Source organism: Bombina bombina, chromosome 6 (assembly GCF_027579735.1).
Source record: "Bombina bombina isolate aBomBom1 chromosome 6, aBomBom1.pri, whole genome shotgun sequence".
NCBI classification, from domain to species: domain Eukaryota; kingdom Metazoa; phylum Chordata; class Amphibia; order Anura; family Bombinatoridae; genus Bombina; species Bombina bombina.
Genome location: NC_069504.1, coordinates 668,627,793 through 668,654,248, shown reverse-complemented (window position 1 = coordinate 668,654,248; position 26,456 = coordinate 668,627,793). Strand labels below are relative to the sequence as shown.

The following is a 26,456-nucleotide window of genomic DNA, read 5'->3' as shown; positions in this document are numbered from 1 at the left end:
GATTTTCGTCAATCTTCTTCCCTGTTTGTTGTGTTTTCTGGGAAGCGTAGGGGTCAGAAAGCTACGGCTACCTCTCTTTTTTTTTTTTTGGCTGAAGAGTATCATCCGTTTTGCATATGAGACTGCTGGCCAGCAGCCTCCTGAACGAATTACAGCTCACTCCACTAGGGCTGTGGCTTCCTCATGGGCATTCAAAAATGATGTTTCTGTTGAACAGATTTGCAAAGCTGCAGCTTGGTCTTCTCTTCACACTTTTTCCAAATTTTACAAATTTGATACTTTTGCCTCGTCTGAGGCTGTTTTTTGGGAGAAAAGTTCTTCAAGCAGTGGTGCCTTCAGTTTGGGTTCCCTGTCTTGTCCCTCCCTTTCATCCGTGTCCTGTTGCTTTGGTATTGTATCCCATACGTAAGGATGAAATCCGTGGACTCATCGTATCTTGTAAAAGAAAAAGGAAATTTATGCTTACCTGATAAATTTGTTTCTTTTACGATACGATGAGTCCACGGCCCACCCTGTTTTTATAAGACAGGTCTTTTATTTTTGTTAAACTTCAGTCACCTCTGCACCTTGGCTTTTCCTTTCTCTTCCTAACTTTGGTCGAATGACTGGAGTGGGAGGGAAGGGAGGAGCTATATATACAGCTCTGCTGTGGTGCTCTTTGCCTCCTCCTGTTAACCAGGAAGTGATATTCCCATAAGTAAGGATGAAATCCATGGACTCATCGTATCGTAAAAGAAACAAATTTATCAGGTAAGCATAAATTTCCTTTTTTGTTCAAAAGTGCCAACCTTTCTTTTTTTACACTTGAGCCAATGTATGCCTTGCTTCCTCTACCCCGACCTTGTATACCCCGTCCTGAAAATAAATGACCAGTCTCCATCTTTTTTCTTGTTCATGTTTTTTCTTCTCATATTACTATACCTTTACTAGTATAGCATACATCTTAGTTGAAAATGTTCTTTTTCTGTTGGGATTTATCTCTGTTTTAAAAAGCTTTTTTATTATAGCTGCAGAAGTAGTCATGTTTCTATTATGTACCCGTTAGATTATGTCCATGGTTTTAAGTTTTACTTTCAGTGCAGAATTAACTAAAAACTACTGAATCTTTCTTGAAATGCATTTTTACCTAGATCTGTATTGCTCAGTGGTTAACAGGGACATTTCTCACTGTCACTGCTGCATTGAAGCATGAACCTTCATAAACTTTATGACCAAAATTTAAATTTATTTAGCACAGAAACTGTAATATATTTTCAAATAATATTGTAGATGAAAAATGCCCCTTTAATTCCAAAATCAATTTAATGTTTTTTTTTGTTGTTTTGTTTTTTTGTAAAGCTGGACATAAATATATATGCAGAGAATTATAACAGCCGGGTGGCATTATAAAGTAGCCAGGTGGGGGCAGTGTAATACTTTCTAATATAGCATTTTCTGCTATCCAACTCACCACATTTTTGCTTAATTTATCACCAATGTATTTATTTATTTATAAAATATTTTACCAGGAAGGATACATTGAGATTTCTCTCGTTTTCAAGTTTTCTTGTATTTAATGATAATTTGTGCAATAAACAATTAAACCTTTTAATACCAGCCCTGGGGAGAAGACTGTATATAGGTGCACAATAGTCTAAGGCATTAAAAAACAAAAAACTTATGGCAACCTCCATTTTGGCTTTATGCAGCTCTTTTGTATATTGCAGTATTTGATCATTCTGAAATATAGCTACAATAAATGATGATGTTAGTGTAATTGTTCACTCCTGCCACTCAACTTCTAAGCTGTGTATTTATATAATTGAAATGAAAATGGTAGAATATTACAGTATTCCAATTATACAACGCATGAAGTATTTGATCTGATCTCTAATCTGTTTTCTGCTCTTCTTTATTCCTTAGCTCTCCCAAACCTCTATATGTTGGAAACTGTAGACTCCATAAAACTTGCTGACAAAGTAAATAGCTCATGGCAGAAGAAGGGACAATCAGAGAGGTTAAAAGTCATGGTGCAAGTTAACACAAGCAGCGAGGAAAGTAAGTGACTTATAAAGGCTTGTGCCCTCATTTATTTATTTTATTGCAGACTTTATGTGAAGATGTTAACAATCTAAACAAAATCAATATTACAGACAGGAGGGTTATTTAGGCTATTTATATTTTATACATTTGATTTCCTTTCAGGCAAACATGGCCTCCCTCCTGGTGAAACGGTGTCAGTGGTGAAACATATCAATGAAAAATGTCCTAGTCTGGAATTTGTTGGACTGATGACCATTGGAAGCTTTGGATATGACACTAAAGATGGACCTAACCCCGATTTCCAGGTACAAACAATTTACTATAAAGCTGAGGGGGAAGTGATGGGATATCATGCTAAGATAGAAGTTGCATATTGGAGTGTGGTGTATGGAGGATGCCTGACTTTTCTTTTAGGATTGTAAGCAGAGCTTAATTATTGATGGTGGTTGTAAAATAGAAATCATTTGGATCTGGGGTTAGAACATAAGGTGGACAAAGTTAATTAGTAGTTTTAAGGCTTCTGGGAGACTTTGTTAATGTTCCGCAGAGGGTTGCAGCAACATTTAGGGCTAGATTACAAGTGGAGCGCAAAATATCGCAAGTGGAGTGCAAATGTGCTCTGGTATTACAAGTTAGGTGCGCATTTCACTGAAGCTTTGCGCTCATGAGCGTGCTTTCATAGGCTCAAATGGGAGCCTCGTTCTCATGCAGCAAGACACGACATGAGAACCTAGTGCAGCGAAGGGGGTAATTTGCGCAGCGATGGGCAGCAAAATTAAATATATATGAATATATACATTATATATGTATGTGTTTTTATATGTGAATATACAAATATTAACACATAAATATATATGTATATATATTTATAGAGAACAAACAGTTCTAACACTCCACACCCGCTACTTTAAACCCCTAAAACCTGCTTTGTGCAGTTGTTTTTTATTTTTTTAAAAATGCTACTTTCTTTTTTAAGACACAATGAGTCCACGGATCATCTTAATTTCTAATGGGATATTCACCTCCTGGTCAGCAGGAGGAGGTAAAAAGCACCACAGCAGAGCTGTTAAATAGTTCCTCCCTTCCCTCCCATCCCAGTCATTCTCTTTGCCTACGTTAGTGATAGGAAGAGGTAAAGTGAGGTGTTAGTAAAAGATTCTTCAATCAAGAGTTTATTATTTTTAAAGTAGTGCAAGATTGTGCTGCTTTGTCCTGGGGTGTAGCCGTAGTCCATATAAGTCTCTTCAGTAGAGCTTTGGTGGCTTTAGAGCAATGGGAACTTGTGGGACATAATTTTCACTGTACCTCCCATACATTTATGCTGCCCTAACCCTGAAAAATCTGAGAGATATTACTCAGTATTTTCTCTTTTTTCACAGGTCTATGTGAGGAATAGGACCTCTCAAACCTGGGAACTGCCTTTGCTGTCGGGCAGTATATGAGGTAAGTGCTGACTTTTATTTCTGGGGCTAAAAGAAGGAGCTCAGAAGAAGTTGGGCACTTACTTTGTATGGATGGGATTTATAAGGAAGCCCTTAATGGAAAATGGGCACTTTATTTTTATATGGCATGAATTCTCCCTGATACATAGGAGACTATATGCGACAGCTAGCGCAGGCACTGGAGGGCACTCTATTTATTATGCCTTACAGGGCAAATGACGATGGTGGTAGTCACATCTCCCGGCCGTTACTTAAAGAAACATGTCGACCGGGAGATGACTGTACTAATATCGCCCTCGGCGGGCGTAATTGGGTGCTTTTACATTTATCTGACTTTTGTAATAGTTAGTTTCTGGGGCACTTTATCTCATCTCCCCTGACGGTTACATAAGAAACATGCCGACCGGGAGATGACTGTGCGGATATGGCCCTAGACGGGTGTAATTGAGCGCTGTTATGTTTAACTGTCTACTGTATTACTTAGTCTCTGGGACACTCTATGCATCTCCTGGCGGTTACATAAAAAACATGCCGACCGGGAGATGACTATATTGTCAAGACTGTTTTGTCAACGCCCACGACAGGCGGTCCTTAGGGAGGCGGCATTTACATAGCGCGCCTTTTCATTTCCCGGCGGCTACATAAAAGATGCCGACCGGGAGATGACTGTTTTTGTCAACGCCCACGATGGGCGGTCCTTGGGGAGGCGGCATTTGTATAGCGTGCCTTTTTCCCTTCTCTTCCGGAGAGTCCAAGGAGATATGGTGTAGTTACTGGTCCTATTACGCATCCTCATGTTATATGCGTAATTGGGACCGGAGACTGTCTTTCCCTGTTGCGGTGGAGTTCCGGATCGTGAACGTACTGCTCAGAGGGAGATAGTGTTTTTTTTTGTTTTTTTTTTTCTGTTCAGTCACCTCAGGAGTTTCCTGCTGAGGGGTATTGATAAATTACAAAGATTATTTAAGCTGTTCTGCCCTATTTACAGCAGTTTATGAAAGGAGGAAAAGGGTTACCCTTTTTAAAATTTAAAGTGACAGTAACGTTTTTGTATGGTTTACATTTATTAAAAAGTTAAAAAATTCTTTGAAAGCTCTTGGTTCTTTGAATCAAAATGGGCCAAGAGGTTATGCAGAGGGTCTCTTTCTTTTGTGTTTTTGCACAATGTTTAACCACCAACTCCTTTGCTGTTCCTCAGGTATGTGAGGAATGTAATCCTTAGGGATAGTCCTTTTTTTTTCTGAGACAACATTTTCCAAAGAGGATGTTGTTCAGAAATTTAATTACAATGTTTAATAAAAACAATTTTCTCCTTAGGAGTCCCAAAAATTATTGCCCTCACATGCAGTGCCCTGCGCTTCCTCTATAACTCATTTGAGTTACTTTTTTAGACTTCGCTCTTCTCATGTGTTCTGATGCGTTGTCTGCTTTCCCAATATTGCAGGGAAAGCATTAGAGGTAGAACAGACATTCAGCAAGCGAGGTCTCTAACACAGTGTAATTCCTCTTTTTGATGCTGAAGTTGTATCTTTCAAGTTTTAGCCACATCACCTCCGTCTGTTACTCAAGGAGGTTTTAGCTACATTGGACAACAGCGACTTCTCAGTCGTAAAGAAGGGATTGTTTCGATACTAGGATTGAAAAATGTACACTTATTAGCACTCACATCTGAAAGAAAGTGGCTTATAAATTAGAGCATGTAGTTCCAAAGGGAAGACGGTCTATGCCGTGGTAATTAAAATATAACCTTTATTAGGATTTAATTAAAAATATGGTCCACAAAACAAACACAAACATTTATAAATAAAAACACAGAATGTTGAGGAGGATACTGTGTACTAAGTATAAATGCCAAACGTAGGCAAATGCATAGAGAGTTGACTCTTAGCCCAGGATGAGTGTGTTCCTGGTCAAGAGGATATTCCCTTATTATAGCGAGTTTGGTGTACAGTATAATGCTTATGAATGTAAGTATGCATGATTCTTGAACTTAAACATTCAATTTCTCATGGTCGTAGTATTCATACTTCTGATAAGGTGATGTATGTACTTCACATCTTATTGTACTCTTAATTCTATTGGTGGTCCAGTATTGTGGTCTTTAAATTACTCTTTTTGTTAATAAAGCAGGGTTTGCTAGCTTAATTGTAATTGTTAGATTAAGGCCGTTATTTTAAAATAATATTGGCTCTGGTCACACTAGGATATAGAGCAGAGTGCCCACTTGGTTTGGCCCTTAAGGATATTTGCACAATATGGTTCCCCTTTTGGGTTAGGTTATATAGATACACAATCTTTTAATGAATGGTACGCATTAATGTTAGTACTTATGAACCGTTAGCTGCTGGACATGTAATTAGTGTCATGTACCGATATTATCCTTGAATTATAGTGACAAGTGTGGCTATATTCTTAATAGGGTTATAGTAATGGGTTAAGTTGCACATCAATATGGTGTACACAGGTTGTAGTAGGTAATATAACTAAATAAGAAAACCACAGTGTCTAACACATAGGTGTAACAATTTCAAGGGTGTGTATAAATTCCACTAATTGATACAAATGTTGCCTTTTAAATATAGCGGTTATAAGAGACCATACAGCGTGAATTTATACATAGGTTGTTTAACCTTGTTTCTAAAAATATTTGACTCAAATGCCCAAGGGCTTCACACAAGCGGTATTGAATGATTAGATACTAATAACATCGCATGCTATTGTTATGCAATGCACTACAGTTAGCTTTACGTTTCATATTACTGGCCCATTAACTTAGTTGTAAGGCAGTCCACCATTCATTCATATAATTAGCTGTTAGTCTTTCTATATTGTATTGACGTGGTTTTAACAACGATGCAACGTACTGCTATAGTTAGCTAAATCTTTTGTATTAATGGCCCATTGACTTAGATGCAAGTTAATTCCACCATTCATTCATACACTTGGCTAATCGCCATTCAAAGTTATAACAACATGGTTTAGAAAACGCAGCTAAGTGCTGTATCTTTTCTCAACATTCGCTAATTAAAAGTTTGGCTTAAAGCCTAACAACAATTCACTGCCCTCAGTCGTAGTTTAAAAAAAAAAAAAAAATGTTTTATGTACACCAGGGCTTACAATGGCAGACATATTTGTGCATTGCTACTGTCACTAGTGCAGCAGCATATTGGTTGAGGTGTTACCTGATGCTATCAGGACAGAAACTTCTTTGAGTGAAATCCAGGATAGGATAAAAGCCCTTAAACTGGCTAATTCCTTTATTTCGGATGCTTCCCTTCAAGTTATCAAGGCTGGGAGCAAAGATTTTGGGTTTCTCTATTCTAGCTCGCAGAGCCTTATGGTTAAATCCTTGGTCTGCGGATGTGTCCTCTAAGTCTAAGCTTCTGTACCTTATCAAATAGCTCAGCATGCTAAGGCACTGTGGCTAAGTTCTGTAGCAACCCAAGGGCTGCAGGTTCAGTCCCCTGCGAGGTCCACTCAACATTTCATCCTTCTGAGGCCGATAAGATGAGCAGCACCTTGAGACCCTTACGGGTGATTAGCCGTACTTTACAAGTACACCATACATACATTCATAATTTTTAGCTACTCCTTACAAGGGAAAGACCTTGTTTGGACCTGGCCTGTCAGAGATTATCTCTGACATCACGGGAGATAATGGTCACCTTCTCCCTCAGGATAAGAAGAAAGGACAACAGAGCAATTTCCGTTCCTTTCAAGATTTCAAGGGAAATTCTTCCTCTACTGCCTCCAAACAGGAACAGACTAAACCTGCATGGAGACCCAGTCAATCTTGGAATAAGGGAAGACAATCCAAAAAGCCTGCTATTGAATCAAGGCCAGCATGAGGGGCATGCCCCCAATCCGGGACCGGATCTTGTAGGGGGCAGACTTTCCTCAGGCTTTGGTTTGAGAGGTTCAGGATCCGTGGGCAATAGAGATAGTGTCCCAGGGATACAGGTTTTCCTCCCAGAGGCAAGTTTCTGTTTTTCAGGATTGTCTGCAGACCAGACAAAAAGAGAGGCGTTCTTACACTGCGTAAGAGACCTTTCCAACCTGGGAGTGATCGTTCCTGTTCCGGTACAAGAACAGGGTTTGGGATTTTATTCCAATCTGTTCATGGATCCCAAAAAAGGAGGGAACCTTCAAGCCAATTTTAGATCTCAAGAGTCTAAACAAATTTCTCAGAGTACCGTCCTTCAAGATGGAAACTATTGGTTCCATTCTCCCTTTGATCCAAGAGGGTCAATTTATGACAACAGTGGCTTTAAAGGACGCGTACCTGCATGTTCCCATTTACAGGGATCATCACAAGTTCCTAAGGTTTGCTTTTCTGGACAAACACTTCCAGTTCGTGGCTCTTCCCTTTGGTCTTGCCACAACTCCCAGAATTTTCACAAGGTTTTTGGGATCACTGTTTGCTGTGCTTCGGTTAAGCATGCTCAAGCAACGGAACGTAGATTATGCGGATTTGTCTCCTCGAATACTTCTGGAGCAGGAGACAAGGGATTCTCTTTAATAGTGGTTGTCTCTAGATCATCTCTCCCAGGGAACCTGCTTTCACAGACCATCTTGGGTGATTGTGACAACAAACGCCAGCCTTATAGGATAGGGAGCAGTCTGGGGCTCCCTAAAGGCTCAGGGAGTTTGTTCTACCTATGAACATTCTGGAGCTGAGAGCGATCTTCTAGACTCTTGTGGCCTGGACCCAGTTAGCCTTGGTCCAGTTTATCAGGTTCCAGTCGGACAATATACCTTCAGTGGCTTACATCAATCATCAGGGAGGAACGAGGAGTTCCTTAGTGATGACAGAGGTAACCAAAAATAATCAGTGGGCAGAAGCCCATTCTTGTTGCCTGTCGGCGACCCAAATCCCAGGGGTGGACAACTGGGAGGCGGACTTCCTGAGCAGGCAGACCTTTCATCCGGGGGAGTGGGAACTCCATCCGGAAGTGTTCTCCAGCCTGATTTTCAGGTGGGTTCAGCCGGAATTAGATCTCTTGGCATCCCGACAGAATGCCAAGCTCCCGAGATACGGGTCGAGGTCCAGGGATTCCCAGGCGGAACTGTTAAATGCTCTGGTGGTTCCTTGGACCTTCACTCTAGCATATCTATTTCCTCCGTTTGCGCTTCTTCCTCGAGTCATTGCTCGAATCAAGCAGGTGATGGCATCAGTGATCCTCATTGCTCCTGCTTGGCCTCGCAGGATTTGGTATGCAGATCTGGTGGACATGTCATCTCTGTCGAGTCTTCCGTTGAGGAAGGACCTTCTAATCAAGGGCCAATCCTTCACCCACATCTAGTTTCTCTGAAGCTGACTGCTTTGAGATGAACGCTTAATTTTATCCAAGCAGGGTTTTTCTGACTCGGTCATAGAGACCATGATTCAGGCTCGTAAGCCTGTAACTAGAAAGATTTGCTATAAGATATGGCGTACATATCTGTATTAGTGTGAATCCAAGAGCTACTCATGGAGTAGAGTTAGGATCCCTAGAATTTTGTTTTTTCTCCAAGAATGTTTAGATAAAGGCTTATCGACTAGTTCCCTAAAGGTTCAAATCTGGGCCTTGTCTATTTTGTTACACAAATGTCTGGCGGATGTTCCAGATGTGCAATCATTTTGTCAGGCCTTGGTCAGGATCAGGCCTGTGTTCAAACCAGTTACTCCTCCATGGAGTCTGAATTTAATTTTCAAAGTTCTTCAAGGGGTTCCGTTTGAGCCTATGCATTCCTTAGATATTAAGTTGTTATCTTGGAAAGTTTTATTTCTTGTTGCGATTTCCTTTGCTCGGAGAGTGTCAGAGCTTTCGGCATTACAGTATGAGTCTCCTTATCTTATTTTCCATTCAGATAAGGTAGTTTTATGTACTAAATTAGGATTTCTTCCTAAAGTTGTTCCTGATCGGAACATTAATCTTACTTGTGTCCTAATCCTTTTTCTCAAAAGGGAAGACTTCTGCATAATTTGGACGTTGTCCGTGCGTTAAAGTTTTTTACCTGTAAGCGACTAAGGACTTTCGTCACTCTTCTTCCTTGTTTGTGTTTTTCTTAGGAAAACGTAAGGGACAGAAAGTTACGAATACTTCTTTCTCTTTGGCTGAAGAGAGTCATGCGTTTTGCATATGAGACTGCTGGACAGCAGTCTCCAGAGAGGGTTACGGCTCATTCCACGAGGGTTGTTGCTCCTCATGGGCATTCAAAAATGAAGCTTCTGTGGAACAGATTTGCAAGGCTGCAACTTGATCCTCTCTTCACACTTTTTCAAAGTTCTACAAATTTGACACTTTTGACTCGGCTGAGGCCGCTTTTGGGAGAAAAGTTCTTCAAGCAGAGGTGCCTTCCGTTTAAGTTCCATGTCTTGTCCCTCCCGTATCATCTGTGTACTGTAGCTTGGGTATTGAATCCCATTAGTAATTAAGATGATCCGTGGACTCATTGTGTATTAAAAAAGAAAAGAAAATTTATGCTTACCTGATAAATTTATTTCTTTTTTGACACGATTAGTCCACGGCCCGCCCTGTTTTTTTAGACAGGTTGTGGGTTATTATGAACTTCAGACACCTCTGCACCCTGGCTTTTTCTTTCTCTTCCTAACTTCGGTCGAATGACTGGAGTGGGAGGGAAGGGAGGAACTATTTAACAGCTCTACTGTGGTGCTCTTTGCCTCCTCCTGCTGACCAGGAGGTGAATATCCCATTAGTAATTAAGATGATCCGTGGACTCATCGTGTCAAAAAATAAATACATTTATCAGGTAAGCATCATTTTTTTTTTTTTAAATAAAAAAAAACTACACTAGACTTAAATGTGTGGCCAATTGGGGGACATTTAAAAAAATTAACCAGGGATCTGATCTCTGGTTCATTTTCTGAGCACTAATTGGTACTGCAAACTCGCAGTAGCAATAACCAGCCACTTGTAATGGCTGGTTATTTTATCGCGCACCAGTAAACAGATGAATTTGCCCGTTTACGGGCACACGATAAATTATCGCTCCACTTGTAATTTAGCTCTTAGTGAGTGATTGGATGACAGAGAATTGTCTGACTCCTAGACTAGAGGATTGTGATCTTTAAGGGAAGATTTTAGGGGTAGAGTTATGCTGGAGGAACCCCTAAACTCCTGAAACATACTTTACTGTTTAACCATTAAAAATATTCGATATTTCCAGAAAGAGCACTGTCTGATTGATCTTTCTTATTCTCAGTTGTTGCTGACTCAGCGTAAAGAGGTGTGTGAGAAGCTTGGACTCCAGGTGGATTCTGTGGAGCTCAGTATGGGAATGTCCATGGACTTTGAGCATGCTGTGAGTTAAATCTTTACCTGTACTCATAGAAGATAGTGCGTTATTTAGCTTGCTACTCACATGTAGTCTAAATGTTTAAATGCTCCTCACACAGTAGTTACTGTGTGTGTACATTTTAGTTATTACTGACTGTACATTAGGTTCTCTTATTTATAATATAGGTAAAATATACTTATGTAATACCCTCCTATCATCAATTGAGTATGTACAGAAGGCCCTATGTAAAGAAGACCTTTTATTTTATAAATTAAACTGGATTTAACAAAATATACTGCCCTACATATTTGTGCACAAATACCCGTATCATAATTAATGTAATGGTAAACTCTCTCCTTTATAAAAACAGATCCGGAATGTTAGTGATATTTTTTATGGAGTTTAATTCATCCGTTGTAATGAAGATGCGCTATAACTTTTTAATATAGATATGAAATTCAAATACCCCATGCTCCGCCGTCTACTTCAAAGTAATTTTTTATGTGAGCTGAAAGTTTGAACAGTTCTCTTATCAGTTCACTCTCCTTAAGGTACCTTTGTTGTAGCTACAGTGCTGACTGGGGAAGAATTCAGACCGTTGGCTCACAGAAATAATTACTTTTGAAGTGGGTGGTGCAGCACGGGGTATTTGAATTTCATATCTTTATTAAAAAGTAAGTTTATAAACTCCATCTAAAATATCAATAACTTCCTGGCTCTGTTTTTATAAAGGGGAGAATTTACCATCACTTATGTATCGGAATGTATCGGAAAAGGGTAGTGTCATCTTCAGAAGCTTTTAAAGACCACTTAAGCTGTTCAGCTCCACACTTTTAGTTCCTTTCTTCATGGAAAGATTCTTGTACAGTCTGCCCAGCTTGTTAAAGTGAATACAAATGTTAATGCTTAAGAGCCCGTTTTTTAAAAATTTGATTAAAAACAGGGGCACTTTAATTCATCAAAATGTACATTTCACTCCTGTTGTGAAAAAAAACTTACCTTTTAATCTTCACAGCAGCTCCAGCTTCCTCCAGTCGTCGCAAGCCATTTCTGATGTCAGAAATGATGGATAGGTCATCCTCCAATCACAGCTTCCCCCCCGGGGAAAATCAGTGTCTGATTCAATGCTGTGATTGGAGGAAGCCGGATTCCTCATTTTAGACCCAGGAAGAGGCTTTGCAACGGGTGGAGGAAGCTGGAGCTGCTGTGAAGATTAAAAGGTAAGGTTTTGGTTTTTTTCACAACAGGAGTGAAAGGTAAATTTTGATGAATTAAAGTGCCCCTGTTTTTAATCGAATTTTTTAAAAGCGGGCACTTTAGCATCAAAATTTACATTCACTTTAATCTGAATCAGTGTTCCCTTTGTATATCTATATCATCTTTAAATAGTTTGTTATTTAAACTAAGCAAATTATGACTCTAAAATAGCCAGCTTGTAGGGAAAATGGGTATTACAAATTAATAATTTAATTTATTCAGTGTACCTGTGTATGGTATTTTGGATTCTAGGTATGGTACAGATTATCACAACAAGAGACTCTAAAAACAAGAGACTCTAAAAAGCAGTATTAAAGTGATAGTAAATTCCAACTTAAAGGGACATAATACTCATATGCTAAATCACTTGAAACTGATGCAGTATAACTGTAAAAAGCTGACAGGAAAATATCACCTGAGCATCTCTATGTAAAAAAGGAAGATATTTTACCTCACAATCTCCTCAGCTCACCAGAGTAAGTTCTGTGTAAAAAGTTATACTCCGCTGCTCCCAGCTGCAGGTAAAAAATTTTTAAAAAAATGAAGAAATGAACAGAAACCAATCAGCATCAGCAGTGCTGAGGTCATGAACTCTTACTGTGATCTCATGAGATTTGACTTAACTCTCATGAGATTTCATAGTAAGCTTCCTTTACCTGATTGGTGAAATAATATGAGAGTGCACGATGCTCATCCCTTCAGATGTCCCAGGACAGACACACTAAAATGCTGCTTAGAAATCCTTTACAATGGGAGGTGGCTACTGAGGAACTTTTGAGGTAAAATATCTTTCTTTTTTACATAGAGATGTTCAGGTGATATTTTCTAATCAGCTTTTTACAGCTATGCTGCATCACTTTCAAGTGTTTAAACATTTGGGTATTATGGCCCTTTAATAAGCATGTGTGTTAATGTAATCATTGCAAATACATGGCATATCAGAATAAAAAGTTTTGAAAATTGGAACTGTCAGCATATTAGCCAAGTGCCCACCTGTACCTGTGAAAAGCTTTTACAGATGACGCAGGGGGCTTTAGAGCCAATGAAAACATGCACCACCACTATTAAAGCAAAACATAGTGGCTTCTGTTAGATTGGTCTCCACTCTGAGTTAGACGTAAATCTGCTTATACATATTTGTGTATATATATATATATATATATTTATTTTTTTTATCCATACATACGGCTAGATTACGAGTTTTGCGTTAGGCTGAAAAAGCAGCGTTAACAGGTCCTAACGCTGCTTTTTCACTACCACTGGTATTACGAGTCTTGCAGGTTTAGGGGCACCGCACACTTCTTTGGCCTTACCGCAAAACGACTTACGTAAACTTCGTAAAGTCTTTTTTCTATGGGACTTCCATAGCGCCGTTATTAAGAGTCTGTCCTGGGAGGCCAAAAAGTGAGCGGTACACCCTACCCTGTCAAGAGTCCTAACGCATTTAAAAGTCAGTAGTTAAGAGTTTTATGGTACAACGCCGTAGCATAAAACTCATAACTAAAGTGATAAAAAGTACACTAACACCCATAAACTACCTATTACCCCTAAACCGAGGCCCTCCCGCATCGCAAACACTAAAATAAATTTTTTAACCCCTAATCTGCCGCTCTGGACATCGCCACCACTAGAATAAACATATTAACCCCTAAACCGCTGCACTCCCGCCTCGCAAACACTAGTTAAATATTAACACCTAATCTGCCGCCCCTAACATCGCCGCCACCTACCTACATTTATTAACCCCTAATCTGCTGCTCCGGACATCGCCGCCACCTACATTATACTTATTAGCCCCTAATCTGATGCCCCCAACATCGCCGACACCTACATTATTTTTATTAACCCCCTAATCTGACGCCCCCAATGTCGCCGCAACCTACTTACACTTATTAACCCCTAATCTGCCACCCCCAACGTCACCGCCACTATTCTAAATTTATTAACCCCTAAACCTAAGTTTAACCCTAACACCCCCTAACTTAAATATAATTTAAATAAATCTAAATAAAATTCCTATCATTAACTAAATAATTCCTTTTTAAAACTAAATACTTACCTATAAAATAAACCCTAAGCTAGCTACAATATAACTAATAGTTACATTGTATCTAGCTTAGGGTTTATTTTTATTTTACAGGCAAGTTTGTATTTATTTTAACTAGGTAGAATAGTTATTAAATAGTTATTAACTATTTAATAACTACCTAGCTAAAATAAAGACAAATTTACCTGTAAAATAAAACCTAACCTAAGTTACACTAACACCTAACACTACCCTACAATTAAATAAATTAACTAAATAAAAAATGATTAAATAAATTAAATTAGCTAAATCACAACCCCCCCCCCACTAAATTACAGAAAATAAAAAAATCTTTAAACTAATTACACCTAATCTAAGAGCCCTATCAAAATAAAAAGAGCCCCCCAAAATAAAAAAAAACCTAGCCTAAACTATCAATAGCCTTTAAAAGGGCCTTTTGCGGGGCATCGCCCCAAAGTAATCAGCTCTTTTACCTGTAAAAAAAAAAAAAAATACAAACACCCCCAACAGTAAAACCCACCACCCACACAACCAACCCCCCAAATAAAATTCTATCTAAAAAAACTAAGCTCCCCATTGCCCTGTAAAGGGCATTTGGATGGGCATTGCCTTTAAAAGGGCAGTTAGCTCTTTTGCGGCCCAAACCCTAATCTAAAAAATAAAACCCACCCAATACACCCTTAAAAAAACCTAACACTAGCCCCCTGAAGATCGACTTACTGTTCTGAAGACCGGACATTCATCCTCAAGGAAGCGGCAGAAGTCTTCATCTAACCGGGCCGAAGTCCTCGACGAAGCTGGCAGAAGTCTTCATTCAAGCCGGGCAAAGTGGTCATCCAGACGGGCAGAAGTCTTCATCCAGACAGCATCTTCTATCTTCATCCATCCGACGCAGATCGGCTCCATCTTTAAGACATCCGACGCGGAGCATCCTCTTCATCCGGAGTCTTCTTACTGAATGACGGATCCTGAATAGGATTTTTTCTACCTTAATTCCGATTGGCTGATAGAATTCTATCAGCCAATCGGAATCTAATCGACGCCATCTTGGATGACGTCACTTAAAGGAACCGTCATTCAGTAAGAAGACTCAGAATGAAGAGGATGCTCCGCGTCAGATGTCTTGAAGATGGAGCCGCTCCACTTCGGATGGATGAAGATAGAAGATGCCGTCTGGATGAAGACTTCGCCCGGCTTGAATGACCACTTCGCCCGGCTTGGATGAAGACTTCTCCCGGCTTCGTTGAGGACTTCGGCCCGGTTAGATGAAGACTTCTGCCGCTTCCTTGAGGATGGATGTCCGGTCTTCAGAACAGTAAGTCAATCTTCAGGAGGCTAGTGTTAGGTTTTTTTTAAGGGTGTATTGGTGGGTTTTTATTTTTTAGATTAGGGTTTGGGCCGCAAAAGAGCTAGCTGCCATTTTAAGGGCAGTGCCCATCCAAATGCCCTTTTCAGGGCAATGGGGAGCTTAGGTTTTTTTTAGATAGTATTTTATTTGGGGGGTTGGTTGTGTGGGTGGTGGGTTTTACAGGTAAAAGAGCTGATTACTTTGGGGCAATGCCCCGCAAAGGCCCTTTTAAGGGCTTTTGATAGTTTAGGCTAGGGGTTTTTTTATTTTGGGGAGGGGGGCTTTTTATTTTAATAGGGCTCTTAGATTAGGTGTAATTAGTTTAAAGATCTGTAATTTGTTTTTTATATTCTGTAATTTAGTGTTTGTTTTTTTGTGATTTAGCTAATTTAATTTATTTAATTGTTTTGAATTTAGTTAATTTATTTAATTGTAGGGTAGTGTTAAGTGTTAGTGTAACTTAGGTTAGGTTTTATTTTACAGGTAAATTTGTCTTTATTTTAGCTAGGTAGTTATTAAATAGTTAATAACTATTTGGTAACTATTCTACCTAGTTAAAATAAATACAAACTTGCCTGTAAAATAAAAATAAACCCTAAGCTAGATACAATGTAAGTATTAGTTATATTGTAGCTAGCTTAGGGTTTATTTTATAGGTAAGTATTTAGTTTTAAATAGGAATTATTTAGTTAATGTTAGGAATTTTATTTAGATTTATTTAAATTAAGTTAGGGGGTGTTAGGGTTAGGGTTAGACTTAGGTTTAGGGGTTAATAAATTTAGAATAGTGGCGGCGACGTTGGGGGCGGTAGATTAGGGGTTAATAAATGTAGGTAGGTTGCGACAATGTCGGGTGCGGCAGATTAGGGGTTAATAAAAATAACGTAGGTGTCGGTGATGTTGGGGGCAGCAGATTAGGGGTTCATAAGTATAATGTAGGTGGCGGCGATGTTCGGAGCGGCAGATTAGGGGTTAATGAGTATAATGTAGGTGTCAACGATCTCAGGGGCAGCAGATTAGGGGTTAATAAGTGTAAGATTAGGGGTGTTTAGACTTGGGGTTCATGTTAGGGTGTTAGGTGTAGACATAACTTTTATTTCCCCATAGGAATCAATGGGGCTGCGTTACTGATTTTTACGCTGTTTTTTTGCAGGTGTTAGACTTTTTCTCAGCCTGCTCTCCCCGTTGAATCCTATGGGGAAATTGTGCACGAGCACGTATAACCAGCTCACCGCTGACTTAAGCAGCGCTGGTATTGAAGTGAAGTGTGGAGCAAAATTTTGCTCTACGCTCACTTTTTGTCTTTTAACACCGGGTTTGTAAAAACCTGTAATACCAGCGCTGTATGTAAGTGAGCGGTGACAATAAACTGCTCGTTAGCACCGCATAGCCTCTAACGCTAATCTAGCCGATAGCCTTTAGCCTCTCAGGGGCGCGGTAATTTTTTTGTATATATTTTTTGTATATGCATCCCTTTCTTTCCACCACTATTAAAGACATTTGACCCTGCTATAGAGGCAAAATACTAGCAGATCTGAGCATTTAGGCTGTGGTTGCATTTATGGACAACCTTATTGAAAATGTTTTATACCTAAACCCAAAGCTGCATCAATTACTGTTATAAAAAATATAACATTTGTCTTGGTTTTTTCCTTGCCCCAGATTGAAGTTGGCTCCACAAACATCCGTATTGGCAGCACTATTTTTGGGGAACGAAATTACATCAAACCTAAAAAAGAAGATCCGAATGTAACTGCCACACAGGACAAATTAGGAAGCCTGACAGTGCAGGAATAAGGATCAGTAGTGGAGAGTATTAGCCATGGTAGTAATGCAGAGGAAGCCACATTGACCTCTTACATTTTTCCTTACCAAAGAGGTTGGCAACCTACTATAGTGACGTTTGTGTAATGCTCTGATTTATAATAAACACTTTCACTATGAGAAGAATGTGCAGTATGTTCTACCCAGCAGCCCAAGGGTTAAAGCAGCCAAATAATTTTGGATTTTGGCCCCTTTATTCCATTTGAGCACCTCACTGAAATATTCTCTTCAAGAGTTCATCATTTGCTGCTCCGTTAAATTCAAAATTGCATCATTATGTCCTTTATCATTTCTCTTCTCATGCGATCTCTCTGTGCAAAGACCATGCAACCATATGGTATCCACCCAACAAAGAAAAAAGCCTGAATCTAATTCATAGATAAAATAAAGAAAATACTGTATTTAAACATAATATCTAAGGTATAAACTGTTGGTACCGGATTGGCAAATTCTTAAACACACTGCTTAACAAAAAGGACAAAAATCTATATGAATTTGTATGCCATTAGAACAATTATAGCTATTTTATGCCTTCAATAATAATAATGTCTGCAGCCATTAAACTAAATATCTGTGTTACTAACATGCTCCTAAGGCCAAACTTTATTTAATGTTGTGTTTTTATGTTCCTTGTGCACAATAATGAATGTGACAAACCTGATGCACTGCTATGTGAAGAAATAAAAGTGTATTCTGGGAACATAAGTGACTACAGCATTTTTTCCACACAATGCCTTTTATTACTTAATAATGTATATACTGTTATCAACTGAGACAGAACTGCCTCTTTGTGACCCTTATTAGTAATAAATGAACTACCACTGTTTTCACAGTAAGTGGAACAAGCAGTTTATTGTCAGCAGATCACATCCCTTCTGTTATGGGCTTTTCTCTCAAAGAGGCCATGACTCCCAATTAGTCGCACACCCACTGTCAGAGATTTGTTGTTACAAGTGCGTCCACGCAAAGGAAGGGAAGTGCAATCTCAAAAGCTGTCTCATGGTGGCACTGTTCAGCTGAAGAAGCTTTAACCGTGAGTCTGAATTCAAACTTCAAGTTCTTTATTACTGGCACCTCCTATACACAAGGCTGCTATTCTGGTACTGAAATTGTACACGTTAGCTTACTTTTAAGTGAATTTAAAATAGTGAAAAACTTTACTGATCTGTGTTCTATAATAGAATTATCAACAAAAACTATGTAATAAAAAAGTTATTAAATTTCACTTGGCTTCAACATTTCATGAGCCATTGGGAATTTTTTCTATTGTGTATATGAAACAGTTAAATGTGTTTTTTTTTTATGCATGAAAAGGGTCAAGATGTCTAAATAGAAACGGACATGGAGTGCAGCTGATACTTATGTATCTATTGCGTACAGGGTGATGGGGATAACTCACACAGAAAATGTGGTTTATTCCAAACATGAATATTATTTTTCCCAAAAACATAATTGTTGTACACTTTGGAATACTCGGTTTGATAGAACAAAGAGTATCATGTCTTCTTCCAGGCTTTAAAAACTGTATATTAAAATGAAGCAAATGTTTTATAACTGTTGTGTTATCGAAAAGTTACCGTAATTTGCCTAGGATACATATTTTAACAGTTTGCCTTAAACGCTTACTATAATTAGTTGTTGATGTGGGTTTGATGTGTCGGTTTTAACTCGCTGCTTTCCAGCGCTACAGTATATATGTCACACCAGCATATATTTACCATCAAAGGAGCCACGGAAAAAAGATGAGAGTGGCTCCTTAAACAATAATAAACTCTGGAGCAAGGTTGTTCAGTGGGGCCACACTGGATTTTCTTTTTGAAACTTTTCAAAACCCAAAATATGTACTATATAAATATACTTTGGTACAGTGTTGGTAATTGTTTACAGAAGTGACACAAGCCTCTATATACACACAAACAGAAATGTTACAATGGATCTTCTGAGACGGGTGAGCTGTTGCAAGCTCCTCCATAAGTTCTGCTGTCATCATCACTGGTTTGTCATGTGGGTGTGTGTTACAAAGGGGGAGATTTGTTTTTGTATTACATGCATTAAACAAACATGATGCAAATAGATTTATCCCAAAAAAAAGAAGTTGGCTATATTATGTAATGTATTTATTTCATTGTATCCCTATATCTACTAGTGCACCAAATTTGGAGCAATAATATTGTCCCCTTGCTTTGTAATGAGAGACAAAGATTAAATCTATAAGTAGGGTAACATCTTCCTAATTTACTTTTATTATCTAGTATACTTCATTGTCTTGCAGCATCAAACATAACCTTTCTGTGTTTTCACATTCGCAGCCTCAAGGGTGGCGGTTTGAACGATAGGTACGCTGCGTTGGAATAGATGCGAGCATACCTGTTGAATGTTTGATAAATTGGCAAGAGGGTCAAATAGAGTCGAATGTGACGGAGGATGATTAGTATTCCGCTCGAATAACATAAGCATCGATCTGCGTCGGATTGTTATCGCTGGAGCGTATATTACGTCACACATTTCAACATTTGACGATCTTGATGCTTTAACTACGGCGGATCAACTTTGTGTCTAATTTGATGGAAGATTCCAGCGTATTATCAGATGAAGCATTGATAAATCGGCCCCTAAGTATCAAGATGTCGGTCAAATGAAATGAAAAATGGTCCCCAGGCCTTAGGTTGGACAACTTGTCTCGGTTTCTGTAACATTCCATTACTACTGTGAAATTGTACTAAAATGCCTTATTAACTTTTATGTTCTAATTCTTTAAATCTACAAATTTTTCATCCATTGCTCATTATCTTCCACCTGTTGCATTAGCTAGATAACTTCCATGTTTAAGTGAAAATGAAAGCAAACAGAGGTGAATTTAGCAATCAATGTAAAATTATTTTTTTATTGTAATAAAAATAAATAGAATAATACTTTCTCTTTGAGTTTTAGTCACCAAAAACCAACTACTTCAAAATACTCAAAGAATGTCTCCAAAACCAGGCAATGCAATAGCACTTAGTCTGAACTTCAAATGAGTAGTAGATTTTTTTTCTGACAATTTTAAAAGTTATGTCTTTTTCCACTCCCCCTGTACCATGTGACAGCCATCAGCCAATCACAAATGCATACACATACCATGTGACAGCCATCAGCCATTCACAAATGCATACACACTTATTCTTGCACATGCTCAGTAGGAGCTGGTGACTCAAAAAGTTTAAATATAAAAAGTCTGTGCACATTTTGTTAACGGAAGTAAATTGGAAAGTTGTTTAAAATAACATGCTCTATCTGAATAATGAAAGTTTAATTTTGATTGAGTGTCCCTTTAAACATGAAAAATAATAATTGAGCAACTGTGTATGAAACATATGGGTAATTTATATATTAATTCACCTACGAATACTTCTCTTGTCATAATGTACTTCTGATTCCTACCAATTAGGAATCCAGATGAACCTCTCCTTATTTGATAAATCATTCTTAAAAAGGGAAAAGAGAACATACAGTAGCACTGCTACAACTTCCCATTGTGGAGTAAATGCAGAGTACATCAGACATTTATTATGCATCTTCCAGACACTTTTGAAATCCTCTCTGCAAGTTTTGCAGTAAACCTGCCTTCCACAGGAGAAAACAAAACAGAGTTGTAAATATCCTTATTTTTAAATCTAAATTAGCCAATGGTAACTGAGTAAATGAATCATAGAAAATTAACTTCCTCTAAAAATCACTTTACTGTAGTATTGAGATGGAATATGTATTGCATTGTAAAGGTTGCAAACAAAATATAAGTAAATTAAGTTGTTTAGTTGCAATCTGGAAGACATTGGGCTAGTACATGTCCACCATCAACCTTGATAACACATACAGTATCTTTGAATTGTGATCCATACATTACAGGTATCTTCACTTCACTTTTTAGACATGTTCAATTTGTTCTTTCAGTTTGGCCAGAGCTGGTAAGCCCACCACCCACATACCGCTACTCTAACCCACCCAATCCCCCCTTAAAAAAAAACTAACACTGCCCCCCTGAAGATCATCCTACCTTTAGCCGTCTTCAGCCAGCCGACCACCGATGGAACAGAAGAGGACATCCGCAGCGGCCGAAGTCTTCATCCAAGGGGCGCTGAAGAGGTCTTCCATCCGATAGAAGTCTTCATCCAGGCGGCGTCTTCAATTTTCATCCATCCGGAGCGGAGCCATCTTCAAAGCAGCCGACGCGGAGCCACCTTCATCCACCGACGCCTACTCGCTGAATGAATATTCCTTTAAATGATGTCATACAAGATGGCGTCCCTCGAATTCCGATTGGCTGATAGGGTTCTATCAGCCAATCGGAATTAAGGTAGGAAAAATCTGATTGGCTGATCCAATCAGCCAATCAGATTCAAGTTCAATCCGATTAGCTGATCCAATCAGCCAATCAGATTGAGCTCGCATTCTATTGGCTGTTCCGATCAGCCAATAGAATGCAAGCTCAATCTGATTAGCTGATTGGATCAGCCAATCAGATTTTTCCTACCTTAATTCCGATTGGCTGATAGAATCCTATCAGCCAATCTGAATTCGAGGGACGCCATCTTGGATGACATCACTTAAAGGAATATTCATTCGGCGAGTAGGCATCGGTGGATGAAGATGGCTCCGCATCGGCTGCTTTGAAGATGGCTCCGCTCCGGATGGATGAAGATTGAAGACGCCGCCTGGATGAAGACTTCTATCGGATGGAAGACCTCTTCAGCGCCCCTTGGATGAAGACTTTTGCCGCTGCGGATGTCCTCTTCTGTTCCATCGGTGGTCGGCTGGCTATAGACGGCTAAAGGTAGGATGATCTTCAGGGGGTAGTGTTAGGTTTTTTTAAGGGGGGATTGGGTGGGTTAGAGTAGGGGTATGTGGGTGGTGGGTTTTAATGTTGGGGGGGTTGTATTTTTTTTAACATGCAAAAGAGCTGAATACTTTGGGGCATGCCCCGCAAAAGGCCCTTTTAAGGGCTGGTAAGGTAATAGAGCTGTTAACTTTCGTAATTTAGAATAGGGTAGGGCATTTTTTTTATTTTGGGGGGCTGTTATTTTATTAGGGGGGCTTAGATTAGGTGTAATTAGCTTAAAAATCTTGTAATTTTTTTTATTTTTTGTAACTTAGTTTTTTTTATTTTTTGTACTTTAGTTAGTTTATTTAATTGTAGGTATTTGTAGATAATTAATTTAATTTATTTAATGATAGTGTAGTGTTAGGTGTAATTGTAACTTAGGTTAGTTTTTATTTTACAGGTAAATTTGTCTTTATTTTAACTAGGTAGCTGTTAAATAGTTAATAACTATTTAATAGCTATTGTGCCTAGTTAAAATAAATTGAAATTTCCCTGTAAAATAAAAATAAATTCTAAAATAGCTACAATATAATTATTAGTTATATTGTAGCTATATTAGGGTTTATTTTATAGGTAAGTATTTAGTTTTAAATAGGATTCATTTAGTTAATAATAGTAATTTTATTTAGATTTATTAAAATAATATTTAAGTTAGGGGGGTGTTAGGGTTAGACTTAGGTTTAGGGGTTAATTAGTTTAATATAGATGGCGGCGGTATAGGGGGGCAGGATAGGGGTTAATAAATTTATTATAGGTAGCGACGGTGTAGGGGGGGCAGATTAGGGGTTAATAAGTTTAATATAGGTTGCGACGGGGTCCGGGAGCGGTGGTTTAGGGGTTAATCATTTTATTATAGTTGCAGCGGGGTCCGGGAGCGGCGGTTTAGGGGGTAATACATTTATTTAGTTGCGGCGGTGTAGGGGGGGGCAGATTAGGGGTGTTTAGACTCGGGGTACATGTTAGGGTGTTAGGTGTAGACAGCTCCCATAGAAATCAATGGGATGTCGGGCAGCAGCGAACATGAACTTTCGTTATGGTCAGACTCCCATTGATTCCTATGCGTCACAAAATTCTACTTTTGCCGGGCAGCAGGGCTTGATAACTTAGGCGAATCAGCCTCGCCACAAATACGCTGCGGAATTCCAGCGTATTTGAGGTTGACGACTTGATAACTAGAGGCCTTCATCTCTACATTGTGGCTGTAGGATGTATATTTTTCTCTTGTTAAGTGTATCCAGTCCACGGATCATCCATTACTTATGGGATATTAACTCCTCCCCAACAGGAAGTGCAAGAGGATTCACCCAGCAGAGCTGCTATATAGCTCCTCCCCTAACTGCCATTACCAGTCATTCTCTTGCACCCAACGAATAGATAGGATGTGTGAGAGGACTGTGGTGATTATACTTAGTTTCATACCTTCAATCAAAAGTTTGTTATTTTATAATAGCACCGGAGTGTGTTATTCCTTCTCTGGTAGAATTTGAAGAAGAATCTACCTGAGTTTTTCTATGATTTTAGCCGGAGTAGTTAAGATCATATTGCTGTTTCTCGGCCATCTGAGGAGAGGTAAACTTCAGATCAGGGGACAGCGGGCAGATTAATCTGCAAAGAGGTATGTAGCAGCTTATTATTTTCTGACAATGGAATTGATGAGAAAATTCTGCCATACCGATATAATGTAAACTCAGCCTTAAATGCAGTAGCAGCAACTGGTATCAGGCTGTCATGTATGTATATTTTACACTTCAGTATTCTGGGGAATGGCACTTCACTGGAATTATACTGTATGCATAAAACTTTAGCCTAATTTGCAGGGACTAGCAACAGGCTTTTTAATAACACTCAATTTATTAATGTTAAACGTTTTTGGTTGGCATGTAAAATCGTTTAATTTTCTGAGGTACTGGGTGAAAAAATGTTTTGGGCACTATTTTTTTCCACTTGGCAGTCGTTTTATTTAATTTATGACAGTTTACTGATCTCTCTCACTGTTATGTGTGAGGGGGAGGGGCCTTTTTTGGCGCTTTTGCTACGCATCAAAAAATTCAGTCAGAAGTTTATAGTCTTCCCTGCATGATCCGGTTCATCTCTACAGAACTCAGGGGTCTTCAAAACTTGTTTTGAGGGAGGTAATCACTCACAGCAGAGCTGTGCGATTGTAGTTGACTGTGATAAAAAAACGTTTATTTCTGTATTTTTTTTTTTTTCTGCTATCAGGGTTAGTTATCCTTTGCTAATGGGAGCAATCCTTTGCTAAAATTGTGTTTTTTACAAAGATTTGATGCTATAACTTCAGCTAGTTTATTTGCTAGTGTGTTAAACATGTCTGATTCAGAGGAAGATATCTGTGCTATATGTGCTAAAGCCAAAGTGGAGCCCAATAGAAATTTATGTACTAACTGTATTGATGCTACTTTAAATAAAAGTCAATCTGTACAAATTGAACATATTTCACCAAACAACGAGGGGAGAGTTATGCCGACTAACTCGCCTCACGTGTCAGTACCTGCATCTCCCGCTCGGGAGGTGCGTGATATTGTAGCGCCGAGTACATCTGGGCGGCCATTACAAATCACATTACAGGATATGGCTACTGTTATGACTGAAGTTTTGGCTAAATTACCAGAACTAAGAGGTAAGCGTGATCACTCTGGGGTGAGAACAGAGTGCGCTGATAATATTAGGGCCATGTCAGACACTGCGTCACAATTTGCAGAACATGAGGACGGAGAGCTTCATTCTGCAGGTGACGGTTCTGATCCAAACAAACTGGATTCAGATATTTCAAATTTTAAATTTAAGCTGGAAAACCTCCGTGTATTACTAGGGGAGGTGTTAGCGGCTCTGAATGATTGTAACACAGTTGCAATACCAGAGAAAATGTGTAGGATGGATAAATATTTTGCGGTACCGGCGAGTACTGACGTTTTTCCTATACCTAAGAGACTTACTGAAATTGTTACTAAGGAGTGGGATAGACCCGGTGTGCCGTTCTCACCCCCTCCGATATTTAGAAAGATGTTTCCAATAGACGCCACCACACGGGGTGGAGGGAGCAGTTTCTACTTTAGCTAAGCGTACCACTATCCCGGTGGAGGATAGCTGTGCCTTTTCAGATCCAATGGATAAAAAGTTAGAGGGTTACCTTAAGAAAATGTTTGTTCAACAAGGTTTTATATTGCAACCTCTTGCATGCATTGCGCCTGTCACGGCTGCAGCAGCATTTTGGTTTGAGTCTCTGGAAGAGACACTTGAATCAGCTCCATTAGATGAGATTACACACAAGCTTAAAGCCCTTAAGTTAGCTAACTCATTTATTTCAGATGCCGTAGTACATTTAACTAAACTTACGGCTAAGAATTCCGGATTCGCCATTCAGGCACGCAGAGCACTGTGGCTAAAATCCTGGTCAGCTGACGTTACTTCTAAATCTAAATTGCTTAATATACCTTTCAAAGGGCAGACCTTATTCGGGCCCGGGTTGAAAGAAATTATCACTGACATTACAGGAGGTAAAGGCCATGCCCTGCCTCAAGACAGAGCCAAACCTAAGGCTAGACAGTCTAATTTTCGTTCCTTTCGTAATTTCAAAGCAGGAGCAGCATCAACTTCCTCTGCACCAAAACAGGAAGGAGCTGTTGCTCGCTACAGACAAGGCTGGAGACCTAACCAGTCCTGGAACAAGGGCAAGCAGGCCAGGAAACCTGCTGCTGCCCCTAAGACAGCATAAATCGAGGGCCCCCGATCCGGGAACGGATCTAGTGGGGGGCAGACTTTCTCTCTTCGCCCAGGCTTGGGCAAGAGATGTCCAGGATCCCTGGGCGTTAGAGATCATATCTCAGGGATACCTTCTAGACTTCAAATTCTCTCCCCCAAGAGGGAGATTTCATCTGTCAAGGTTGTCAACAAACCAAATAAAGAAAGAGGCGTTTCTACGCTGCGTACAAGATCTTTTATTAATGGGAGTGATCCATCCGGTTCCGCGGTCGGAACAAGGACAAGGGTTTTACTCAAATCTGTTTGTGGTTCCCAAAAAAGAGGGAACTTTCAGGCCAATCTTGGATTTAAAGATCCTAAACAAATTCCTAAGAGTTCCATCGTTCAAAATGGAAACTATTCGGACAATTTTACCCATGATCCAAAAGGGTCAGTACATGACCACAGTGGATTTAAAGGATGCTTACCTTCACATACCGATTCACAAAGATCATTACCGGTATCTAAGGTTTGCCTTTCTAGACAGGCATTACCAGTTTGTAGCTCTTCCATTCGGATTGGCTACGGCTCCGAGAATCTTCACAAAGGTTCTGGGTGCTCTTCTGGCGGTACTAAGACCGCGAGGAATTGCGTTAGCTCCGTACCTAGACGACATTCT

General features: G+C 39.3%; 1 protein-coding gene across 1 annotated transcript in view; it reads left to right on the top strand.

Annotated features, from left to right (window-relative positions):
* The window catches only part of PLPBP (pyridoxal phosphate binding protein), a 133,530-nt gene extending 115,072 nt beyond the window's left edge, over positions 1-18,458 (top strand). Inside the window, exons 5-8 of the mRNA XM_053717750.1 lie at positions 1,903-2,037; positions 2,185-2,327; positions 10,671-10,769; positions 17,059-18,458. Coding sequence (XP_053573725.1) covers positions 1,903-2,037; positions 2,185-2,327; positions 10,671-10,769; positions 17,059-17,193 — 512 coding nt within the window. The 3' untranslated portion in view covers positions 17,194-18,458. The remainder of the gene's footprint in view (positions 1-1,902; positions 2,038-2,184; positions 2,328-10,670; positions 10,770-17,058) is intronic.
* The last annotated feature ends 7,998 nt before the right edge of the window (positions 18,459-26,456 follow it).